The following is a 20317-nucleotide window of genomic DNA, read 5'->3' as shown; positions in this document are numbered from 1 at the left end:
GGGTAACATAGTGAGACACTGCTTCTACAAAAAATTTAAAAACCAGCTGGGCATGGTGGTGCATGCTTGTAGGCCCAGCTAGCTGGGAGGCTAAGGTGGGAGGATCACTTGAGCCTGGGAGGTTGAGGCTGCAGTGAGCTAAGATGGCGCCACTGCACTCCAGCCTGGGCACAGAATGAGACCCTGTCTCAAAAAAAAAATACTTGCTAAAATTAAGAAGCTGTCATAGTGTCAAACACTAAGACTGGCAATCCTAATTTGGTTTTCCTGATGTTATTGTTTACTTTATTGGGCTGTGAAAATCAAAGGACCTGCCACACTAAACCCACTGCTGGTCTAGCTGAGACCTCCTGAAGTACAGAGGCAGTACCCCTAAGAAAGAAATTTCTTTTTTTAAAAAAGGGGGCCTTCTGGGGTAGCACTTTCTATTTTTAACCTTTTTTGAAATTTTGATAAAAAACACATAACATAAAACTTACTATTGGCCAGGCCCAGTGGCTCATGCCTATACATTTTGGGAGGCTGAGGCGGGCGGATGACTTGAGGTCAAGAGTTTGAGACCAGCCTGGCCAACATGGTGAAACCCTGTCTCTATTAAAAATATAAAAATTAGCTGGGCATGATGATGCACACCTGTAATCCCAGCTACTCTGGAGGCTGAGGCAGGAGAATCACCTGAACCCAGGGGGCAGAGACTGCAGTGAGCAGAGATCATGCTGGCACTCCAGCCTGGGCGACAGAGCAAGACTCTGTCTCAAACAAACAAACAAACAACAAAAAAAAACTTACCATCTTGGCTGGGTGCAATGGCTCATACCTGTAATCCTGGTGCTTTGGGAGACTGAAGTGAGGAGGATTACTTGAGGCCAAGAGTTCAAGACCAACCTGGACAACACAGCATTTTTCATCTCTACTAAAAAATGAAAAATAAAAATTAGCCAGGTGTCATGGTATGTACCGGTAATTCCAGCTAGTTAGGAGGCTGAAGCAGTACAATTGCTTGAGCCCAGGAGGTTGAGGCTGCACCACTGCACCCCAGCCTGGGCAAACAGAGCGAGACCCTGTCTCTAAAAAAACCTAAAACACTTTACTGTCTGAACCACTCTTAAGTGGTTAGGTGGCGGAAGTACATTTACATTGTTGTGCAACTATCACCACCATTCATTTCTGCAGCTGAAATCTTCCCAAGCTGAATCTCTGCACCCATTGAATATTAACTCCTCATTCTCCCTTCTCCCAGCCCTTAGTAACCTCCAGTCTACTTTCTATCTCCATGAATTTAACTACTGTGTTTATCTCATATACATAGAACCATGCAGTGGTTGTTCTTTTCTGTCTGACTTATTTCACCTAGCATAATGTTTTCAAGGCCCATCATCCATGTTGCAGCATGTGTCAGAATTTCCTTCCATTTAAAGGTATTTTTTGACCAGACATGGTGGCTCACGCCTGTAATCCACTTTGGGAGACCGAGGTGGGAGGATCACCTGAGGTCAGGAGTTCAAGACCAGCCTGGTCAACATGGCAAAACTCTATCTCTACTAAAAATATGAAAATTGGCCAGGAGGTGTGGCACATGCCTGTAATCGCAGCTACTTAGGAGGTTGAGGCATGAGAATCGCTTGAACCCAGGAGGTGGAGGTTGCAGTGAGCCGAGATCGTGCCACTGCACTCCAGCCTGGGGGACAGAGCTAGATCCGTCTAAAAAAAAGGCATTTTTAACTTTTTTGACAACACTGCTTGTACTGAAGATGTCAGTAACAGGATGGTTGATAAAAGGGCAAGTCTTGCCAGCTTTCTGTATTTACTCATCTGTAAAATGGTTCTGAGTTCTATTACTATCATTTAAACACATCTAAGCAGGGGTCACCAACCCACAAGGTCCAGGCACATGTGTGGTAAAGCCACCTGGAGTGAGGCTGTGGTGAAGTGGAGAGACTGGCCTTTGATAAAGGCGGCTGCTGCTAGTTAGTTCCAATCCTCTCTGTCCGGTATGGAATGTAGGCCCAGTACTGCAAGCACAAATCTGATTTCACACTCTGTCACCCAAGCTGGTCTCAAACTCCTGGCCTCAAGCAATCCTCCTGCATCAGTATCCTAAAATGCTGGGATTGCAGGTGTGAGCCCCTGCTCCTGGCCACAAATCTGATTTTTATGTGTTGGCTAACACTGTTGGGCTAAACAGAACATGTTTGCGGGCTGGCTCTGGCCCACAGGTCACCTGTTAGAATGTCTGCCAGGGCTAATAAAAAGCGAATTTTAGTGTGGCCTCATTGATTCATTGCTGCAATTAACGTTAATGGGTCTCTACTAAAGGCTAGGTTACACATATAAGTTAATCTTATTTAAAAATGTACCTATTTTATTAGGTACTAGCGTCGTCTCCACTTTCCATATTAAAGACAAACCCAGAGCGGTGAAATAACTTGCCCCTGGTCACACAGTGGGAAGCGCTGAGTTGGGATTTGAACTCAGATGGTTTTCAGAGCCCAAAGTCCTGTCTCAAAGGAGGGCGACTCACAGGACAGTGTTAACCTGTGCACCTATGGACACTCCCAGAAAAGGTGATTTGCAACTTGTCTTGAAGGACGTCCTCAGCAGACAAGGCTGGACTGCAATCCAGGCAGAGGAAATAACTTGAGCCAGGGATCAAACACGAAGATTGGCAGGAAATGAGCAGGAAGAGGTAGCGGGGTCCCTGACGCCATCTATTCAACTGTTTTTCAGAAAAGGTATCAGCTCTCGAAGGCTTGCTTCTCAATACCGGCTGCGAGAGCAAGAATGGTGTGTAAAGACGGGAATTTACAAAAGCCCTCACTGCTGACCCTAAGTTCCAGCGAACGACTCACGTCCTAGCTTTCCTGCCCCCGCCTCCGCTGCGGCCCCGCCCACGACGACCCTGGGGAACTACAAGTCCCGTCATGCACCGGGGCGCGCCGGGAGCTCGCTCCTGCTCCGCCCCCAGCCCGCTCCCCGCCCCCGGCCCCGCCCTCGGCCCCCTCCCGCCGGGTCAGCCCCGAAGAGTCGCCGGTGGCCGCGGCAGACGGAAGCAGAACGAGTGCCTCGGCGGCCGCAGGATGGGGGACTCCAAAGTGAAAGTGGCGGTGCGGATCCGACCCATGAACCGGCGAGGTGAGAGCCGAGCCCCCCAGGGCCGCCGGGGCTGAGGCGGCAGGTGCCTGGCGCGCCAGTCCCTCGGCCGCCGTGGGGGGTCTGGCGGCCCCGCCCCTATAGTCTGCGGCGGGGCGCGAGGAGGGGTCCGCGGACCCTGAAACCCGCGCCCGCGCTCTCGCTGAGTCGCCCGGCTCCCTCTTCTCCCCTCCCTTCCCCCTTGGCCAGTCCCGTACCGGGAGCCGCCAGGCCCCTCGTGCCGGCCCCGCTGCCCCTTCCGCCTGCGCCCGCCCCGCCCCGGCGCCCTTTCGCCCTCTCGTCTCCCCCGGAGGTTCACGAGGGCGCCCTCGACCCTCTCGCCCCGCCTCGTCCTGGCCCCTCAGCCCCGCGCCTTCCCCGTCAGCTGTCACTGTCGCCCCCGCACGCGGGTCGCCAGCCCCTGCAACCCGCCTCGGGACCGCCTGGGACCCCGCGTGTCGCCTGGGTCGCCCAAGCCTGCACCGCCGCGGCCCGCGGTGGGAAGGAGGGCAGGGGGCCAGGTGGGTGCCCCGCGGCGAGTTCGTTCCACCTGGGCGTCCTGAGATTGAGGTCAGGTGGAGGAGATGCCTTTTTCGTTGTTTTTGGTCAGTGGAGAAAGTTTTGGTTTTGCCTGAAGTCTCATTGGTCATCTTTCAATAAATAGCTTAAGTGCCAAGATTCTTGTGGAATTGTATCTTTCTGACATTCTCTTAAGTCTGCAGGGAGGGTAGAGAAAGCAGATAAACCGAGTACATTTAAGTCATCTGTAGACCCAGGGAGTGGAGAGAACCCCAAACGTCAGGGGACAAGGTGGGCTGGGTCTTGACTTTGATAGTAAGAAGCAGCGTGACTGGGCGAGTTGCTTTAAATAAGATACTGTATTTGAAAACGCTTTATATACAAGGTTCTATCATTGGGGGGGGGTCACTATTACTGTCCCAGGGGATGCCATTGATAAGACTTTGAACTAATTAGAATCATTTAAGTACCAGAGACAACTAAGAAGTTGTAGCTTCTTAGCAAAATCAAGTGTTAATTTTTATGTAGAAATTATAGGTTGTTTTTCCTCTTCTTTGCTCTCTTTTGTGTGTATTGAGACGTACAGATCAACCAGTTGACATAAGCTTTGTTGGTTTGTCCTTCTTGGGGAAATTGATTTCTCATTTGGAGTTATCTCGTCTATGGGAATTGGTTTGTCCTGTTTCTGCTAGGTCCGATTAAGGCTGTCAGGTGAGTTTTTTTCCTTAAGAACTTAATTACTTTAAGTTCTCAACTACTGCAAGATTGAGTCCTGCTTTGCTTCACTAATCTCGTACTCTGACAACACAAAGTAAACGTCGATGCAATTCTGAAAATTTTCAGAAACGTCAGTTTTTAAATATTCAGGTATTTGTATTTCAGTTTACTTCCAGTTTACCATCACAATAATTTAAAGAAGCCAAATGAAACATATCTGGGAATTGATTCTGAAAGGATGGTTTCAGCACATTCTTAAAATTTCCTCTTCACAAAAAACTTGGAAATGTCAGTGCTAAAAAGAGGCCGCGAACCAACCACCACAAAAGACATCTCAGATATTTAGAGCCCTTCTTTCCGTCTCCCGTTCTCCATTGGTTTCACTTTTTGAGGGGAATTCGTATGCTTTTCACTCATAAATTGACATTGATACGGTTGTAATAAACATCAGAGTTTAGAGGAAGGCAAAGAAATAATAGTTTTAGCTGTGGAATGGATGTGAGCTGATCCTTGGGTTCAACTCATTTTTAAATTGAGGTTTACCCATAGATTCCATTAGTCTATATAGAGAAGTGCATTATTTGGTGTAAAGTACCTCCTGAGTTCACTTAGTGCCCATTCTTAGCCTTATATTTCCTGACATGCATGTGGACTTCTTTTTTTAGTGATTACCACACATAAATTTGTTCTTTTCCATTTTTGCTATGAAGTAATTGTTAACATAAATAAAAAGGTTATTATGGAATACAGTGTGGTGGGATTCTAAATCCAGTGATTTTTAAAAATTGGTATCTAAAGTTTTTATAGAAAGACTAAAACAGGCCAGGCACGGTGGCTCACGCCTGTAATCCCAGCACTTTGGGAGGTCGAGGCAGGTGGATCACCTGAGGTCAGGAGTTCAAGACCAGCCTGCCCAACATGGCGAAACCCTGTCTCTACTAAAAATACAAAAAATTAGCCATACGTGGTGGCGGGCGCCTGTAATCCCAGCTACTCAGGAAGCTGAGGCAGGAGAATCGCCTGAACCTGGGAGGCGGAGGTTGCAGTGAGCCAATATTGCGCCACTGTGCTCCAGCCTGGGCAACAAGAGCAAAACTCCATCTCAAAAGAAAAAAAGATTAAAAACCATTTTTCTTTCCAGTAATTTCTTTTTTTCTTCCTCATATGATCTGTAGGAACCTTTCCCTTAATTTTGAAAAGAATATTACTTTGAATAGTTATTAGTATTGTAGTGTATAATTATGACAAATAGTAAAACTTGAGTCCTAATAGTTTCTATCATAATGTATAAGTGCAGGAAGCAACCTTATAAATCACTGTCCACAAATGAGGGGATGCGAATGGGTTACTGTGATGATGTAGTTTTACTGTATAGACTCTGATATTTGGAATCACATTAGCTATCTTTTGAGGAAAATCTCAAAATTTCCAGAAAACTCTGGTGTATTAAGTCCTTGTGTGATTCAGTGTCTGGTTGTGCTTAGGTATTTGGAGTTTAAGGTAGTTAGCTGATTTATTATTTAACAGTTATCCTCGAAGTGAGAGTGTTTTAGTCTTTTTGCTAAACTGTATATGGGATTGAGAACCTTAGTTATTTGAAGGTTAAGCATTAGGCCCTAATTCAGTAACAGGAAGGGTTGTAATGGCTAATTTGTCAGGAATATTTTTCTAGTCATACATTTATTTTAACATTACACTAAGAAAAGGAAAAATAAAAAGGAAAGAAGTTCACACACTTTCTTCATCCTAACAGCTTTTCTTTTCCATGCCAGTTTGTGCTCACATGTGTATGTAATTTTACATAATTTTAATATGACAACCTTTGTTTTGCCTTTCTTCATCTGAGATACAAAGCTAAACAACTGGAGAAAAAGGGGTAAGTTTTTGTCACAAGATCTTCGAGTTCTATTTGCAGATATTGTTTGTTTTCCAATGTTGTTGTTCAGACTGTACAACTCAACAGATAACTTGTGTGCGGTCCATGCACTGCACAGAACAGCCATTCATACATTATTAACCTGTCTAATCATTACAGGAGCTGAAAGTTTTGTAGCCATAATTGGTAGGATTAGTTAGATCAGCAACATTCTCCTTTCCAGGAATTTGATGTTTTCTAACTTTAGGTGGCTTAAAAAACATTTAATAGTTAAGCAAACTTTTATCGAGTGCCTGCCAGGTATCTAGCTTATATTAGATAGGATAAGAGCTTAATGCCTTTCCTCAAGGGATTTCCTGTGTTTAAATCTGTGTAAGATCAACTACCAAAATAAGTAAATATCTGTAAAAGGTGTTTGGAATACCTTTGTTACCTATCTAGACTAAGGGGGTAGAACCAGGAAATGAAATAAATGAAGATAGAAACAGTGAAATGGATTATTTCAGGTGTTAGGGAGAATGGACAAGAAATTTATTTCAGGAGATATTTCAAATGAGTTTACTTTGCATTTTCCAATACTTGATGTGAAAGACACAGAAGTATGTAATAATGTCTAATAGAGTCAGTGCCTTGGTACTGATCTAGTATCTCAATGGAGGGACTGTTACACAGCGATTAAAATGATGACAGTCAAAACCATTTAACAAGGAAGATCATTTTCTCTGTTAGTGGAAAAAGAATGTAAAGCTGTATGTGTAACTGATCGAATCTATTATGATTATTACTATGTAAAAGTGTATACAGGAATGGGCAAGAGCTAGAAACATGAAAAAGTGAAATTGATTGTTCTTATTGGGGGATTTTACTTCTTAAAAGTTTTCTTAGGGTTGCCTGGTACCATCATATTAAGTTTCTTAAAGCACGCTTTATGGTTCATGCCTGTGAGGAAATGACTGTCATGGGCTTGAAAAGAAAATGCCTGTGAAAAGATTAGATTAAAAGATAAACAGCTGTAGCAGGCTGCTAGTTATTAAGTGCTAGGCGAATGACAGGGAAATAAGGGAATCAAGAGTTTAGATTTCACTGAGGAGGGTGAACTTTAGTTGGACTTCCAGGGAGGAAGCTTATGATGTGAGCACGGGGGAGGGGAGGGCATGGATTCTTCGAGGAGGAAGTATGGCCTGAGAGTGAGGACACAGAGACAAGAATGAGCAAAGCAGGTTTAGGCAGCAGAGACGAGATCTGCCTGCCAGAATGGAGATTCTGTGAGGATAGCTAGAGAATGATGGGACGGGAAAGGTCAGGTGGATTGCAGGAAGCCCTGAATGCGGCCAGGCCAGAAGTTTGGACCTAGGGTGGCTGGTCCATGCACTCTGTTTTGCTTCTTGTGACCTTGTGTGGGTCTTAGACACAAACACAATGGAGAAAAATTGGTAGATCTCAAAGCAAGATTGGAAACCTCAGTAGATGACCGATTTCTGGCGTAGCTGAGCAGGATTTAAAAGCGCTTGCTGAAAATGAAGGCTTGTGGTTGGGCAGCATAAGGAAGCCGGTCAAAATTAAGCAGCTGTGACTCAGAAGGCAAAGGAAAAACCCAGCAAGTGCGAGGAAGCTTAGAAGATGCTGGTAGTCAGTGAAGATGAAGACATAGGTGACCGTTAGGAAATGAAGGGATAGGAGAAGGTGGCTTTGACCCCTGGGGTCATTGGTGATTCTTCAGTCTTCTCAGAGAGATCACTGACAGATGTGGAGCCAAAGAGGACCATGGATGGAAATTTGCTAACACAGAAGATACTTGTTTTGTCAGCATCTGCTTGATATGTTAATGGCGAATGAGACACACATCTATTACAACATTGTTTTGTTTCTGCTGTCAGCTCAGTGACTGAAATTTGGATATATGCACATAGGGCCAGAGGCATTTTAAGAAGAAGGTACACTCTTAAATTCTTTTCCCCAAATCTCCTGTTTTTTTTTTTTTTTTCTTTTGAGACAGGGTCTCCCTCTGTTGCCCAGGCTGGAGTGCAGTGGCATGATCATCACTCACTGCATCCTCAACCTCCTGGGCTCTAGCAGTGCTCCTGCTGCAGCCTGCTGTGGCGTTGGTACACAGGTGTGCACCACCGTGTCTGTCTAATTTCAATATTTTTTTGTAGAGATAGGGTCTCACTTTGTTGCCCTGGCTGGCCAGACCTCCTTTTAAGAAATATACATTTATAATATAAAATACGATGTTGTTTAATTGGCATTAGCTTTTACCCTCTCACCTCCATAAAACAATGACTGACTTTTCCACTTAAGTGCTGAAAATGGAAGAAACCACTGACAAAACTATTAGTTAAGGAGATGGATTGAAGTGCTGATTGAGTGGAAATGGATGTATTGATCTCTATGCTTGCTCATCACGTTCCCCTTGTGTTTGACAGAGCATGTTCTTTAAAAAAAAAAAAAAAAAAAATTCTGCCAAGATGAGCAGTGTGCCCTGTGACCTCAGAAGTGCATGAAACTAACTGGTCCACTCCACACAAGTCTGTGACTTAACTGTATGGGGCTTTTGCTCTCAGGAGATCAAGATATCTTTAGAAAATGGTATCCATTAGTCATTCATTTCAACAGTGTCGATTGAAGAAAAAGAAAATAGCTGCTTTTTGACAGCTTTCTATTTGCAAGCAGTGGAGTTCAGTGCATTTTAATGCTTTATTTTATTCTTCAAACCAGACTTTGAAAAGGAATTGTAGGCCAGGTGTAGTGGCTCACCCCTGTAATCCCAGCACTTTGGGAGGCCGAGGTGGGTGGATCACTTGAGGCCAGGAGTGTGAGACTAGACTGGCCAACATGGTGAAACCCTGTCTCTGCTAAAAATATAAAAACTAGCTGGGTGTAGTGGCGAGTGCCTGCAATCCCAGCTACTTGGGAGGCTGAAGTGGGAGAATCACCTCAATCTGGAAGGCAGAGGTTGCAGTGAGCTGAAATCACACCACTGCACTCCAGCCTGGGTGACAGAGCGAGACTGTCTCCAAAATAAAAGGTAGTAATTGCAGCATTTCTATGTAACAGAACCTCAGAGAGGTTAATTAACATTCCCAGAACTATAAAACCCACCTGTGCGTTTACTGCAATGTTGGACATCATTATCTTTAAGGGGATCTTGCAATCCTGAGATCACTTCATTTTCAGAGATGTGCAGGATACACTGGAAGCGTAAGTCTTGATCTTCTACCAAAAGAGCTCCCAGTCTTGTTGATAATAAGAGATGCCTATGTGAGTTCATTGGAAGAACATATGTACCTAGTGCGCTGATGGCAGCAAATCATGAATTAAAGAAATGGGGGCGGGATTTGAGAACAGCACAGAAGACAGCTTGAGCGGGCCCCTTGGCTCCAAGTCCCACTGGGGTGACGTGGAGGAGTCCAGATGGGTGCTGCACAATGCGTGGATTTGTGTCGGCATCTGAGGATCACTGAACTTGGGAAATCCCCTGCGAAGCCTCTGATTTAGATGACTGGGTGAATGCTGGTGTCATTAACTGAATCAGAAGCACAGGAGAAGCAGGTTTTAGGGTGGAGGTGTGGGAAATGATGAGTTCTAGTCTCAGACAGTCCAACAGTATGTCATCAGTGCTTATGTGCCATGTACCTTGCCTACAACTATGAATAAGATGCAGTATGCCTGGAAGCAACTCAGCACAATTGGGTTTTAGGTGTCTGAAGTGCAGCCAGGTGGATGGATCCAGAAGACTATTGTGGATATGAGTCTGAAACGAAGGGACTGGACATAGGTGTAGATTTGGGAGTCATTACTGTAGGTAGAAGATAGAGCACCTCAGGTGTGTCTGTGATAGAGGCGGTCACAGAGGCCAAGAAGAGCAACCTCAGGAGAATCAGGTGAAAGCAATGTTGTGGATGCCGAAGAAGGAAAAATGTGTCAAAAGAGTGAAAGGTCAGCAATCACATGTCACAGGAATGGCTGTGTGATTAACACAGAATTGTGTTCAGTGGATTTGGTGTTCTGATGGTCAGTGTTAATGTTCAGGATAATTTCACTGAAATGAATTAGTGTTGGGCATTGGAAGTGGGCTGAGGAGTGAGTGGGCATGCCAGTATGGAGGCAGCGAGTCTCAAGAACATTCTTTCAAGAAGCTGCAGGTAGAAGGGGGAGGGTTCAGAGTGGTACCTGGAGGGGTAGGTACTTTTTTTTAAAAAAAATTTTTGGAGATATTTGAACCTTGTATAGATAGAGCCAATAGAGAGAAGTTTTTGAAATATGGGAGGAAGAGAATAATTATATAATGGGAAAGCCCTGGAATTTCAAGCTTCATTTTCTTGATGGGGTAAAATGTGAGGTTATTGAAAGTAGGAGGAATTTGGTGAGCTGGGGTATTCTGAGTAGTGAATGTGTAGGAATGTGGTTGAAGGACCCTAACTGTATTTTCTATCTATTGAGGGTAGTGGGATCATCCATTCCAAGTTTTTTCTTCTTGGTTTTTAGATATAAGTCACATCCCCAAAGTGTACCATTACTGGGTTTTAGTTTACTCACAGACTTGTGCAGCCATCGTTACTATCCAATTCCAGAACATTTTCATCACCCCACAGAGAAACCTTGTACCTGTTAGCAGTCACTCTCCATTTCCCACTCCCCAGCCCCTGGCAACCATTAATCTACTTCCTGACTCTATGGATTTGCTTATTCTGGACATTTAATACATGGAATCCTATATTATGTGGACTTTTGTATCTGGCTTCTTTCACTCGGTATAATGCATTCAGGGCCCATCCATGTTTTGTCATGAATCAGTGCTTCATTTTTTTTTTTTTTTATTATACTTTAAGTTCTAGGGTACATGTGCATAACGTGCAGGGCTTCATTCTTTTTATAGCTGAACAACATTCTGTTACACAGATATGCTGTGTGTTATATTCATTCATCGATTGATGGGCATTTGGCTTGTTTCCAATTTTTGGCTATTATGAATGATGCTTCTTTGAATATTTATGTACAAGCTTTTGTGTAGACATGTGTTTTCATTTTTCTCATATATGCATATATAGGAGTGGAATTTCTGGGTCATATAGTAACTAACTTTTGAGGAACTGTTTTCCAAAGCATCTGAACCATTTTACATTCCCATAGAAATGCGTGAAGGTTCCGCTTTCTCCACATCCTCACCAACACTTGTTCTTGTCTCTCTCCATGAGTATTGCTATCCTAATGGGTATGGAGTGGTATCTGTGGTTTAGATTTGCCTTTCTCTGGTGGATAATGTTGAGTATCTTTTCATGTGCATATTGGCCATTTGTATAGCTTCAGAGAGATCTCTATTCACATCTTCCCCTTATTTCAAATACTGTTTTTTTGTCTTTTTATTACTGACTTGTAAGACGTCTTCATACATTCTGGATACCATTCTGTTATCAAATAGATGATTTGCAAATATTTTCTTGATTTTATGGGTTGCCTTTTCACTCCCTTGTGTCCTTTGATTCATTAAAGTTTTACATTTTGATGAAGTTCAGTTTATTTTCAGTTGCTTCTGATTTTACTATGATTTCTGAGAAACCATTATCTAACATCATGTGGATTTCATTTGTTTTCTTCTCAGAGTTTGATAGGTTTAGCTCTTACATTTAGGTCTTTGATCCAGGTGGAGTTTTGAATGTGGTGTGAGGTAGGGATCCAACTTCATTCTTTTACACGTGGATATCCAGTTGTTCTAGAACCATTTGATGAAAAGACTGTTGTTTCTCCATTAGATTGTCTTGGTATCCTTGTCAAAATCAATTGACCATAACTGTGACAGTATGTTTCTAGACTCCCAATTCCATTCCATCAATTTATATATGTCTTTCCTTATGTAAGTACCACGCTGTCTTGATAGCTCTACCTTTGTAGTAAGTTTTGAAACTGGGAGTCAAGTCCTCTGACTTTGTTTTTCTTTTTCAAGATTGTTTTGGCTATTCTAGTTCTGCCTTATGAGTTTTTTTTTTTTTTTTTTTTTTTTTTGGGGACAGTGTTGCTCTTCTCACCCAGGCTGGAGTGCAGTGTCATAATCTTGGCTCACTGCAGCCTCTGCCTCCCGGATTCAAGCGATTCTCGCACCTCAGCCTCCTGAGTAGCTGGGATTACAGGTGCCTGCCACCACGCCTGGCTAATTTTTGTATTTTTGGTAGAGACAGAGTTTCACCATGTTGGCCAGGTGCCTTATGAGTTTTTTAAATACCTATTTGTTAGTCTTCTGAGGTTGATTGGTTTCTTTTTTATTTTTATTTTATTTTATTTTATTATTTTTTTTTTTGAGACGGAGTCTTGCTCTGCCGCCCAGGCTGGAGTGCAGTGGCCGGCTCTCAGCTCACTGCAAGCTCCGCCTCCCGGGTTCACGCCATTCTCCTGTCTCAGCCTCCCGAGTAGCTGGGACTACAGGGGCCCGCCTCGTCCCCTGGCTAGTTTTTTGTATTTTTTAGTAGAGACGGGGTTTCACCGTATTAGCCAGGATGGTCTCGATCTCCTGACCTCGTGATCCGCCCGTCTCGGCCTCCCAAAGTGCTGGGATTACAGGCTTGAGCCACCGCACCCGGCCTGATTGGTTTCTTTTTTAAACTGTTTATTTATTTAGAGATGGAGTCTCATTCTGTTGCCCAGGCTGAAGTGCAGTGCTGTGATCATAGCTCACTATGGCCTTGACCTCTTGGGCTCAAGAGGTCTTCCCACCTCAGCCTCCCAAAGTGCTAGGATTATAGGCATGAGCCACTGCGCCCAGCTGATTCATTTCTTGAGTATGAACATTTTATGTTTTTGGTCACACTGGATTATTTTATTTGTTTTTAGATATGGGGTCTTGCTCTGTTGCCCAGGCTGGAGTGCAGTAGCACAATCATAGCTCATCACAGCCTTTAACTCCTGGGCTCAAATGATCCTTCCATCTCAGCCTCCTGAGAAGATGGGCTACAGGTGCATGCCACTACACCTGGCTAATTATTTTTTAAAAATTTGTTTTAGGGACAGATTCTTGCTGTGTTGCTCAGGCTAGTCTTGAACTCCTGGCCTCAGGTCATCCCCCTGCTTCAGACTCCCGAGTAGCTGGGGGATTATTTTAATTATTTTCACACTACCATGTCTCCTGTCCTAACCTGGCATCTCATTCCTACGTTAGCCATGTTAGAGCTCAGTTATATTTTAACCTTTTATTTATTTAATACATTTTCATGTTTACTAGTAACAATATAAAAGTAGTGATTAGGATATTTTACATACTTCTTTTTAGAAAACAAAGACCAATTTGCTTTTTACTTATATGGTATCATGTAATTTTTTTCTCCCAGGGTCAGCAGATCTCAATAAAAAAGGGGGTCCCAAGTGACTTACAAATAGAACAAAGTAGTATAAGTAGTGTTTCCTGCTATGCCGTTAAATATTAGATTCCAATTGGGGAAACAAGTCTTTCCTACATAAATATCATTGATGAATGTTTTATTTATGAAGGTGTGTAGACATGGAAAAGTATTGGGTATGTGACACTAATTGGTTGAAAATAGGATCACATGTGGCATGCAAAGTTTGCGGTTGAATAAGTAAATCTTACAAATAGTTATCTACCTTTAAAAAATGAACCCAAGTGAATTTAACAGTAAACTATAGATATTTAGGAACTTGACTGGTAGGTAAAGGGAGGTACACCTATGTTTCTGGATAGTAGATTTGGTTTGGAAATTATTACTAATTTTCTGGAGAATTAGAAAAGCAGATTACTAAGTAGGCAACTCAGAATTATTTTGTTCAAACTGAGAATGATGCATTTCTCCAGATGGAACATGAGTTTTGTAAAGGGAGTCTCCCAGGCCCTGCCCGTATTTTACTATGATGTCATTGGGGTGGGAGCCATAGCTGATGTGTACATCGAAGAAAGACTTGTTTTAAATTATTGTTCACTTTTACAAGGTGACTAATATGCTGGCTGAATAAACTGTTGATATTTTAATATTCATTGTGGGGAATTTGCCCTGGAAAGGAATCTTGTTTGGGAAATAATACGGGATCTTTAATGTTGTTGGTGGAATGTATTAATTTCTTCCTTTCTTTCCTCTTCCCCTTCCTCCCTTCCCACTTCCCCCTTCTCCCATCCCCTTTCCTTTTTTCCTTTTTCCTTTCCTTTCCTGGCTCATGAATACGTCAAAGCGTTCGTGGTTCTGAGTATTGTAAAGCTTGATTAGTCATGAAATAAACTTATAGTGCTACCTTAATATCACTCTTGCTTTTAATTGCTTTTTATACATAGTACTAATTAAATTATAATCTTGCTATTTTAGGCTTCACTATGAATAAACTTGTCCATGTGTTACTTATAATGAGTATTGAGTGCTATATTTTAAATTGTGAAATACAATATAGTATTTACCATTTTAGCCTATGAAGTGCACAGTTCAGTAGCATTGTGTACATTTCACATTGTTTTTTTTTTTTTTTTTTTTTTTTTTTTGAGACGGAGTCTTGCTCTGTCGCCCGGTCTGGAGTGCAGTGGCCGGGTCTCAGCTCACTGCAAGCTCCGCCTCCCGGGTTTACGCCATTCTCCTGCCTCAGCCTCCCGAGCAGCTGGGACCACAGGCGCCCGCCATGTCGCCCGGCTAGTTTTTTTTGTATTTTTTTTAGTAGAGACGGGGTTTCACCGTGTTAGCCAGGATGGTCTCGATCTCCTGACCTCGTGATCCGCCCGTCTCGGCCTCCCAAAGTGCTGGGATTACAGGCTTGAGCCACCGCGCCCGGCCCATTTCACATTGTTGTATCACCATCGCCACCATCTATTTACAGAACATTTTTCATCTTGCAAAACTGAAACTCTATCTCCATTAAGTAACAACTCCTCTTTCTCATTTTCCCCCAACCCTGGTAACCCCCATTTTACATTGTGTGTCTATGAATTTGACTACCCTAGCTACCTCATGTAAGTGGAATCATAGTCCTTTTGTGACTTGCTTATTTCGCTTAGCATGATGTCTTCAAGGTTCATGTTATGGTGCGTCAGAATTTCCTTGCTTTTTAAGGGTGAATATTGCAGTGTATGTATATACATTTTGTTTATCCATTCATTTATCAGTGGGTGCTTGGGTTGCTTCCGCATTTTAGCTGCTGCCATGAGCACGGGCACACTTTAGTGCTGTTTTTACAAAGGCGGTGCATAGCAGCTAGGCTCTTTTTAATTTAGTATTTTAAACCAAGAGAAAGGTGTTGATCTTTTGGATTTTTGGTAGGTGTTTTTTGTTTTTCCAGGCTAAGTTTAAGGCTTAAATTTGTAACTGCTATTTAATCATTGTTTTTGCTTTCTTTTTTTCTTTTTCCAGACAGGGTCTCCCTCTGTTGCCCAGGCTGGAATGCAGAGGCATGATCTTGGCTCACTGCAACCTCTGCCTCCCGAGTTCAAGTGATTCTCTAGCCTCGGTCTCCTGAGTAGCTGGGGATTACAGGCGCCCCCCTCCACACTCGGCTAATTTTTGTATTTTTTGTAGAGACAGGGTTTCACCATGTTGTCTACGCCACTGCTTTGCTCTCTAAGTATTATATACAGCAAGAAGTTTTCAGTGGCGAGTGTGTCACATTTAAAATCTTGTAGCAATATAATTTAATTCAACCAACTAGTAACATTTGATGGTACACTAGCTATAGCATTTTATATTGAAATGCATTTCATATTAAAATGCTTTTCATATATCTGACCCTTAATCTTGCTTCAAATCTCATTGCCTTTATTTGCTTGGGTGTGTGTCCTAGATGTTCTGCTCGTGTATATATTCTCAATAGTCCTTTGAAAAGCCTTCCCTTAATATCCTTCAATCCACAGGGTTGGGGTGGGAATTTTATTTGACAAAAAAGATTGTCTGAAATAGTGAAGATAGTTGTTGACATATTAAAGGCCATCTTTGATGGGTGTTGGATGTAAGGGACATTTGTAAGTTGCCGTCTTAGGACAGAATGAGTTTAGGTTAGATGTATTATTAGTTATTAGGTGATTTTTTTGTATTATTTTGGATTTTCCAGGATTGGTCCCTTAATCACACCATTTAATTCTTCCAAGTTACTGGTTTTATCTGATGACATATATGGTGTAGGGGGTGGCAGAGGGAGAAGCTGTTAAGAGCATAGGAGAGAAACGTGAATGCTGAAGGACAGTGTTTGGCTCCCTTCTTAAGATAATTTGAAATGAAGGAACTGCACTATTGTAGGGAAAATATTTGATGAACCACCCATTTTTTTGAGGCCTGCATTCTAGATGTATTCTGTATGAGAACTGCACTTGCAGTTCTTCTGTGCAGACCAAATGTTCTTGCAAGAAACTAATGACCAACTTTGTGGTGGGTGGTGAGTCACAGTAGATTTCCGGAGAGTTGATAATGTGCTTGTGTATGATATAGATTTGACTGTGAGGAGCCAGCTGATACAATATGGTCAGATTGCATTAAGCAGTGGTTTTAAGAAACTCTCATGGACCTCTGGGCCTGAGGAAGTGAAGGGGTAAAATTGCGTGTTTGAAAAATTGTTGCAGTGTGGCTGAGACTTGCTTGCAGCATTTCTGTGATTGATAGTCTAGAGTAGATTTAAACACAAAACATTAGAAATAGATTTTAATGCTAGTTGACCACATTAGAACAGATTTGTCTTTTTTGGGTTAGTATTCCACATTTAGGTAAAACATAACTCTAAAGTTTTCCTTTTGATTCTCTTTGCTCTTTGCTTGAAAAATGTGTGGCTAAAAGAGAGACCACTAACTACTTAGTACTTTTTGAATATGTATTTAAGAATAAATGTAAAATAACTGATGTGAGAAAAGTTAAGTTTTGGCTAGTACAGGAAAGGAAGTTTTTGTTTTGTTTTGCTTTTTTGCATTTGGCTTAATTATGTGAGTTAAAGTGAAAAAAAACAATTACCTTTCTTGAGAGTGGAAACACTCTTAAGTTATAATGAAGATGACATTGACCTTGGCCAGGGTTCTTTAGGAAGTACAGAATAACTCTGACATGGTATTGTTCCTTTCCTTATCTTCTTTTCTTTTTCTTTTTAAGACGGAGTCTTCCTCTGTCGCCCAGGCTGGAGTGCAGTGGTGTGATCTTGGTTCACTGCAACCTCCACCTCCTGGGTTCAAGCGATTCTTGTGCCTCAGCCTCTTGGAGTAGCTGAGACTACAGGCACACGCCACCACACCTACCTAATTTTTTGTATATTTAGTAGAGACGAGGTTTCACCATGCTGACCAGGCTGGTCTCAAACTCCTGATCTCAAGTGATCCACCGCTCTCGGCCTCCCGATGTGCTGGGATTACAGGCATGAGCCACTGTGCCTGGCAGAGCTTATCTTTTAGTAGTGGAGATAAGGGAAACAGAAACAGTTTCATACCTTGGGTCAGAAAAATATAAGAATATAAAAATATGAGATCATAAACAAGCCATGGTCTTTACTTTTTTAGAACAGCTGTATTGAGACATCATTCATGCCCCATACAATTCAACCAATTCAGTTATTTTTAGTTTGCTCCTAGTTGTACAGCCATCAGCACAATCAATTTTAGAACATTTTCATCAGTCCTGAAAGAAAACTGTACCTGTTAGCAGTCACTCCTTGGCCCTAGACAACACTAATTTATTTTGTCTCTATAGATTTCCCTATTCTGGATATTTCAAGTAAGTAGAATCATACAATGTATGGTGTTTGATGACTGGCTTTTTCACTTAGTGTTAGCTTCGTACACAGTGTAGCTTTTATCAGTTCTTGATATAGTTTGGCTGTGTCCCCACCCAAATCCCATCTCGAATTGTAGCTCCCATAATTCCCTTGTGTTGTGGGAGGGACCCAGTGGGAGATAATTGAATCATGGGGTCAGTTTCTCCCATACTGTTCTCGTGGTAGTGAATGAGTCTCACGAGATCTGCTGGTTTTATAAGGGGAAACCGTTTTCGCTTGGCTCTCCTTCTCTTTTCTGCCGCCATGTGAGATGTGCCTTTCGCCTTCTGCCATGATTGTGAGGCCTCCCCAGCCACATGAAACTGTGAGTCCATTAAACATCTTTCTTTTGTAAATTGCCCAGTCTCAGATATGTCTTTATTGCAGTGTGAAAATGGACTAATACAGTTCTTCTTTCCTTTTTATTGCTCAGTAGTGTTCTGTGCTAGGGATATACCACATTTACCCATTTGTTAGTTGATGGACATTGGGTTGTGTCCACGTTTTGGCTGTTATGAGTATCCAAATAATGGTACTGTGAACATATGTGTACAAGTTTTGTGTTCTCATGGGTATGTATCTAGGAGTGGAATTGCTGGGTCAGGTGGTAACGCTGTTTGACTTTTTGAGGAGCTGCTGGACTATTATCCAAAGTGACTATACCATTTTACATTGTCACTGGTAATGTATGAGGGTTCTAATTACTCCACACCCTTGCCAACCCTTGTGATGATCTGTCTTTTTGATTATAGTTATCCCAGTTGGTGTGAGGTGGTATTTCATTATGGTTTTGATTTGCATTCCAGTGTTGAATGATATGGAACATCTTTTCTTGTGCTTATTGGCCATTTTTGTCTCTGTTTTGGAGATGTATATTCAGATCCTTTGCCTATTTAAAAATTTGATTATTTTTCTTTTTTTTTGTGAGACAGGGTCTTACTCTGTCACTTAGGCTGGAGTGCAGTGTTGCCATTCACAGCTCACTGCAGCCTTGATTTCTCTGCCCCAAGCCATCCTCCTGCCTCATCCTTCTAAGTAGCTGGGACCGCGGGCTCCCACCACCATGCCTGGCTATTTTTAAACACTATTTTTTTTTTTTTGTAGAGACAGTCTCTGTTGCCCAGGCTGGTCTCAAACTCCTGCGCCCAAACAGTCCTCCCAACTTGGCCTCTCAAAGTGTTGGGATTACGGGCGTGAGCCATTGTACCTGGCCTATTTGTCTTTTTATTATTGAGTTGTAAGGGTTCTTTATATATTGTGATGCAAGTTCCTTATTAGATATATGATTTACAAATACTTTTTTGATTCCCTTTTTCACTGTTGATGGTGTTCTTTGAAGCATACAAATTTTTAATTAAAACTTTTGTTATTGTTTTTAGTGACAGGATCTCTTTTGCCTGGGCTGTAGTGCAGTGGCATAGTCATAGCTCACTGTAACCCTGAACTCCTGGGCTCAAAGGATCCTCCCACTTCAGCCTCCCCAGTAGTTGGAATTATAGGCATGTACCATCATGCCTGGCTAATTTTTGGTTGTTTTTTTTTTTTTAGAGCTGGGGGGGGGGGGTCTCACTATATTGCCCAGGCTGGTCTTGAACTCCTGGCCTTAAGTGATCCTCCCATCTCAGCCTCCTAAAGTTCTGGGATTACAGGCATGAGCCACCATGCCCAGCCCCAGAGTTTTTAATTTTGATGAAGTCCAGTTTATCTTGTTGTCTGTGTTTTGGGTGTTCATTTCCTAACCCAAAGCCATGTGGATATGCACTTATGTATTCTTCTAAGAACTTTATAGTTTTAGTTCTTACATTTAGCCCTTTGATCTGTTTGGAGTTTTGATTGTGATGTGAGGTAGGGATCCAACTTCATTCTTTCACATGTGGATATCCAGTGTCTCATCATTTGTTGAAAAGACTGTTCTTTCTCCATTGGGTTTTCTTGGCACTGTTGTCAAAATCAATTGACCATAAATGTGACAGTATATATTTCTGGACTTTCAATTCTATTCCATTGATTTATATATGCCTTTCCTTCTGTAAGTACTGCACTGTCTTGATTACTGTGGCTTTGTAGTAAGTTTTGAAATTGGAAGGTGAGTGCTCTCTTTTTCCTTTTCAAGATTGTTTTGTCTATTTTGAATTTTTTTGCATTTCCATATGGATTGTAAGACCTTGTTGATTTTTGTAAAAAAGCTAGTTGAGATTTTGATAGGATTGCCTTGAATCTTGTAGATCAGTTGGGGAGTACTGTCATCTTAACAGTATTGTCTTTCAATTCATGAACATGCAGTGTCTTCCCATTTGAGTCTTTAATTTCTTTAAAACTTTTTTTTTTTAAACTGATATATCACTGTTGTACATATTTTTGGGGTATATGTGA

General features: G+C 42.2%; 1 protein-coding gene across 3 annotated transcripts in view; it reads left to right on the top strand.

The window, feature by feature from the left end:
- The first annotated feature begins 2987 nt into the window (after positions 1-2987).
- The window catches only part of KIF13B (kinesin family member 13B), a 204346-nt gene continuing 187016 nt past the window's right edge, over positions 2988-20317 (top strand). For 2 of the 3 annotated variants that reach the window (XM_033229868.1, XM_033229876.1), the window contains exon 1: positions 3046-3132. In XM_033229868.1, coding sequence (XP_033085759.1) covers positions 3078-3132 — 55 coding nt within the window. In that variant the 5' untranslated portion in view covers positions 3046-3077. Of the gene's footprint in view, positions 3133-20317 lie in introns of all 3 variants that reach the window. The other variant, XM_033229860.1, reaches the window with a different exon arrangement.

Source organism: Trachypithecus francoisi, unplaced genomic scaffold, assembly GCF_009764315.1.
Source record: "Trachypithecus francoisi isolate TF-2019V2 unplaced genomic scaffold, Tfra_2.0 Contig01440, whole genome shotgun sequence".
NCBI classification, from domain to species: Eukaryota; Metazoa; Chordata; class Mammalia; order Primates; family Cercopithecidae; genus Trachypithecus; species Trachypithecus francoisi.
The sequence above is the reverse complement of the archived record's forward strand: the minus strand, read 5'-3'. Positions and strand labels throughout refer to the sequence as shown.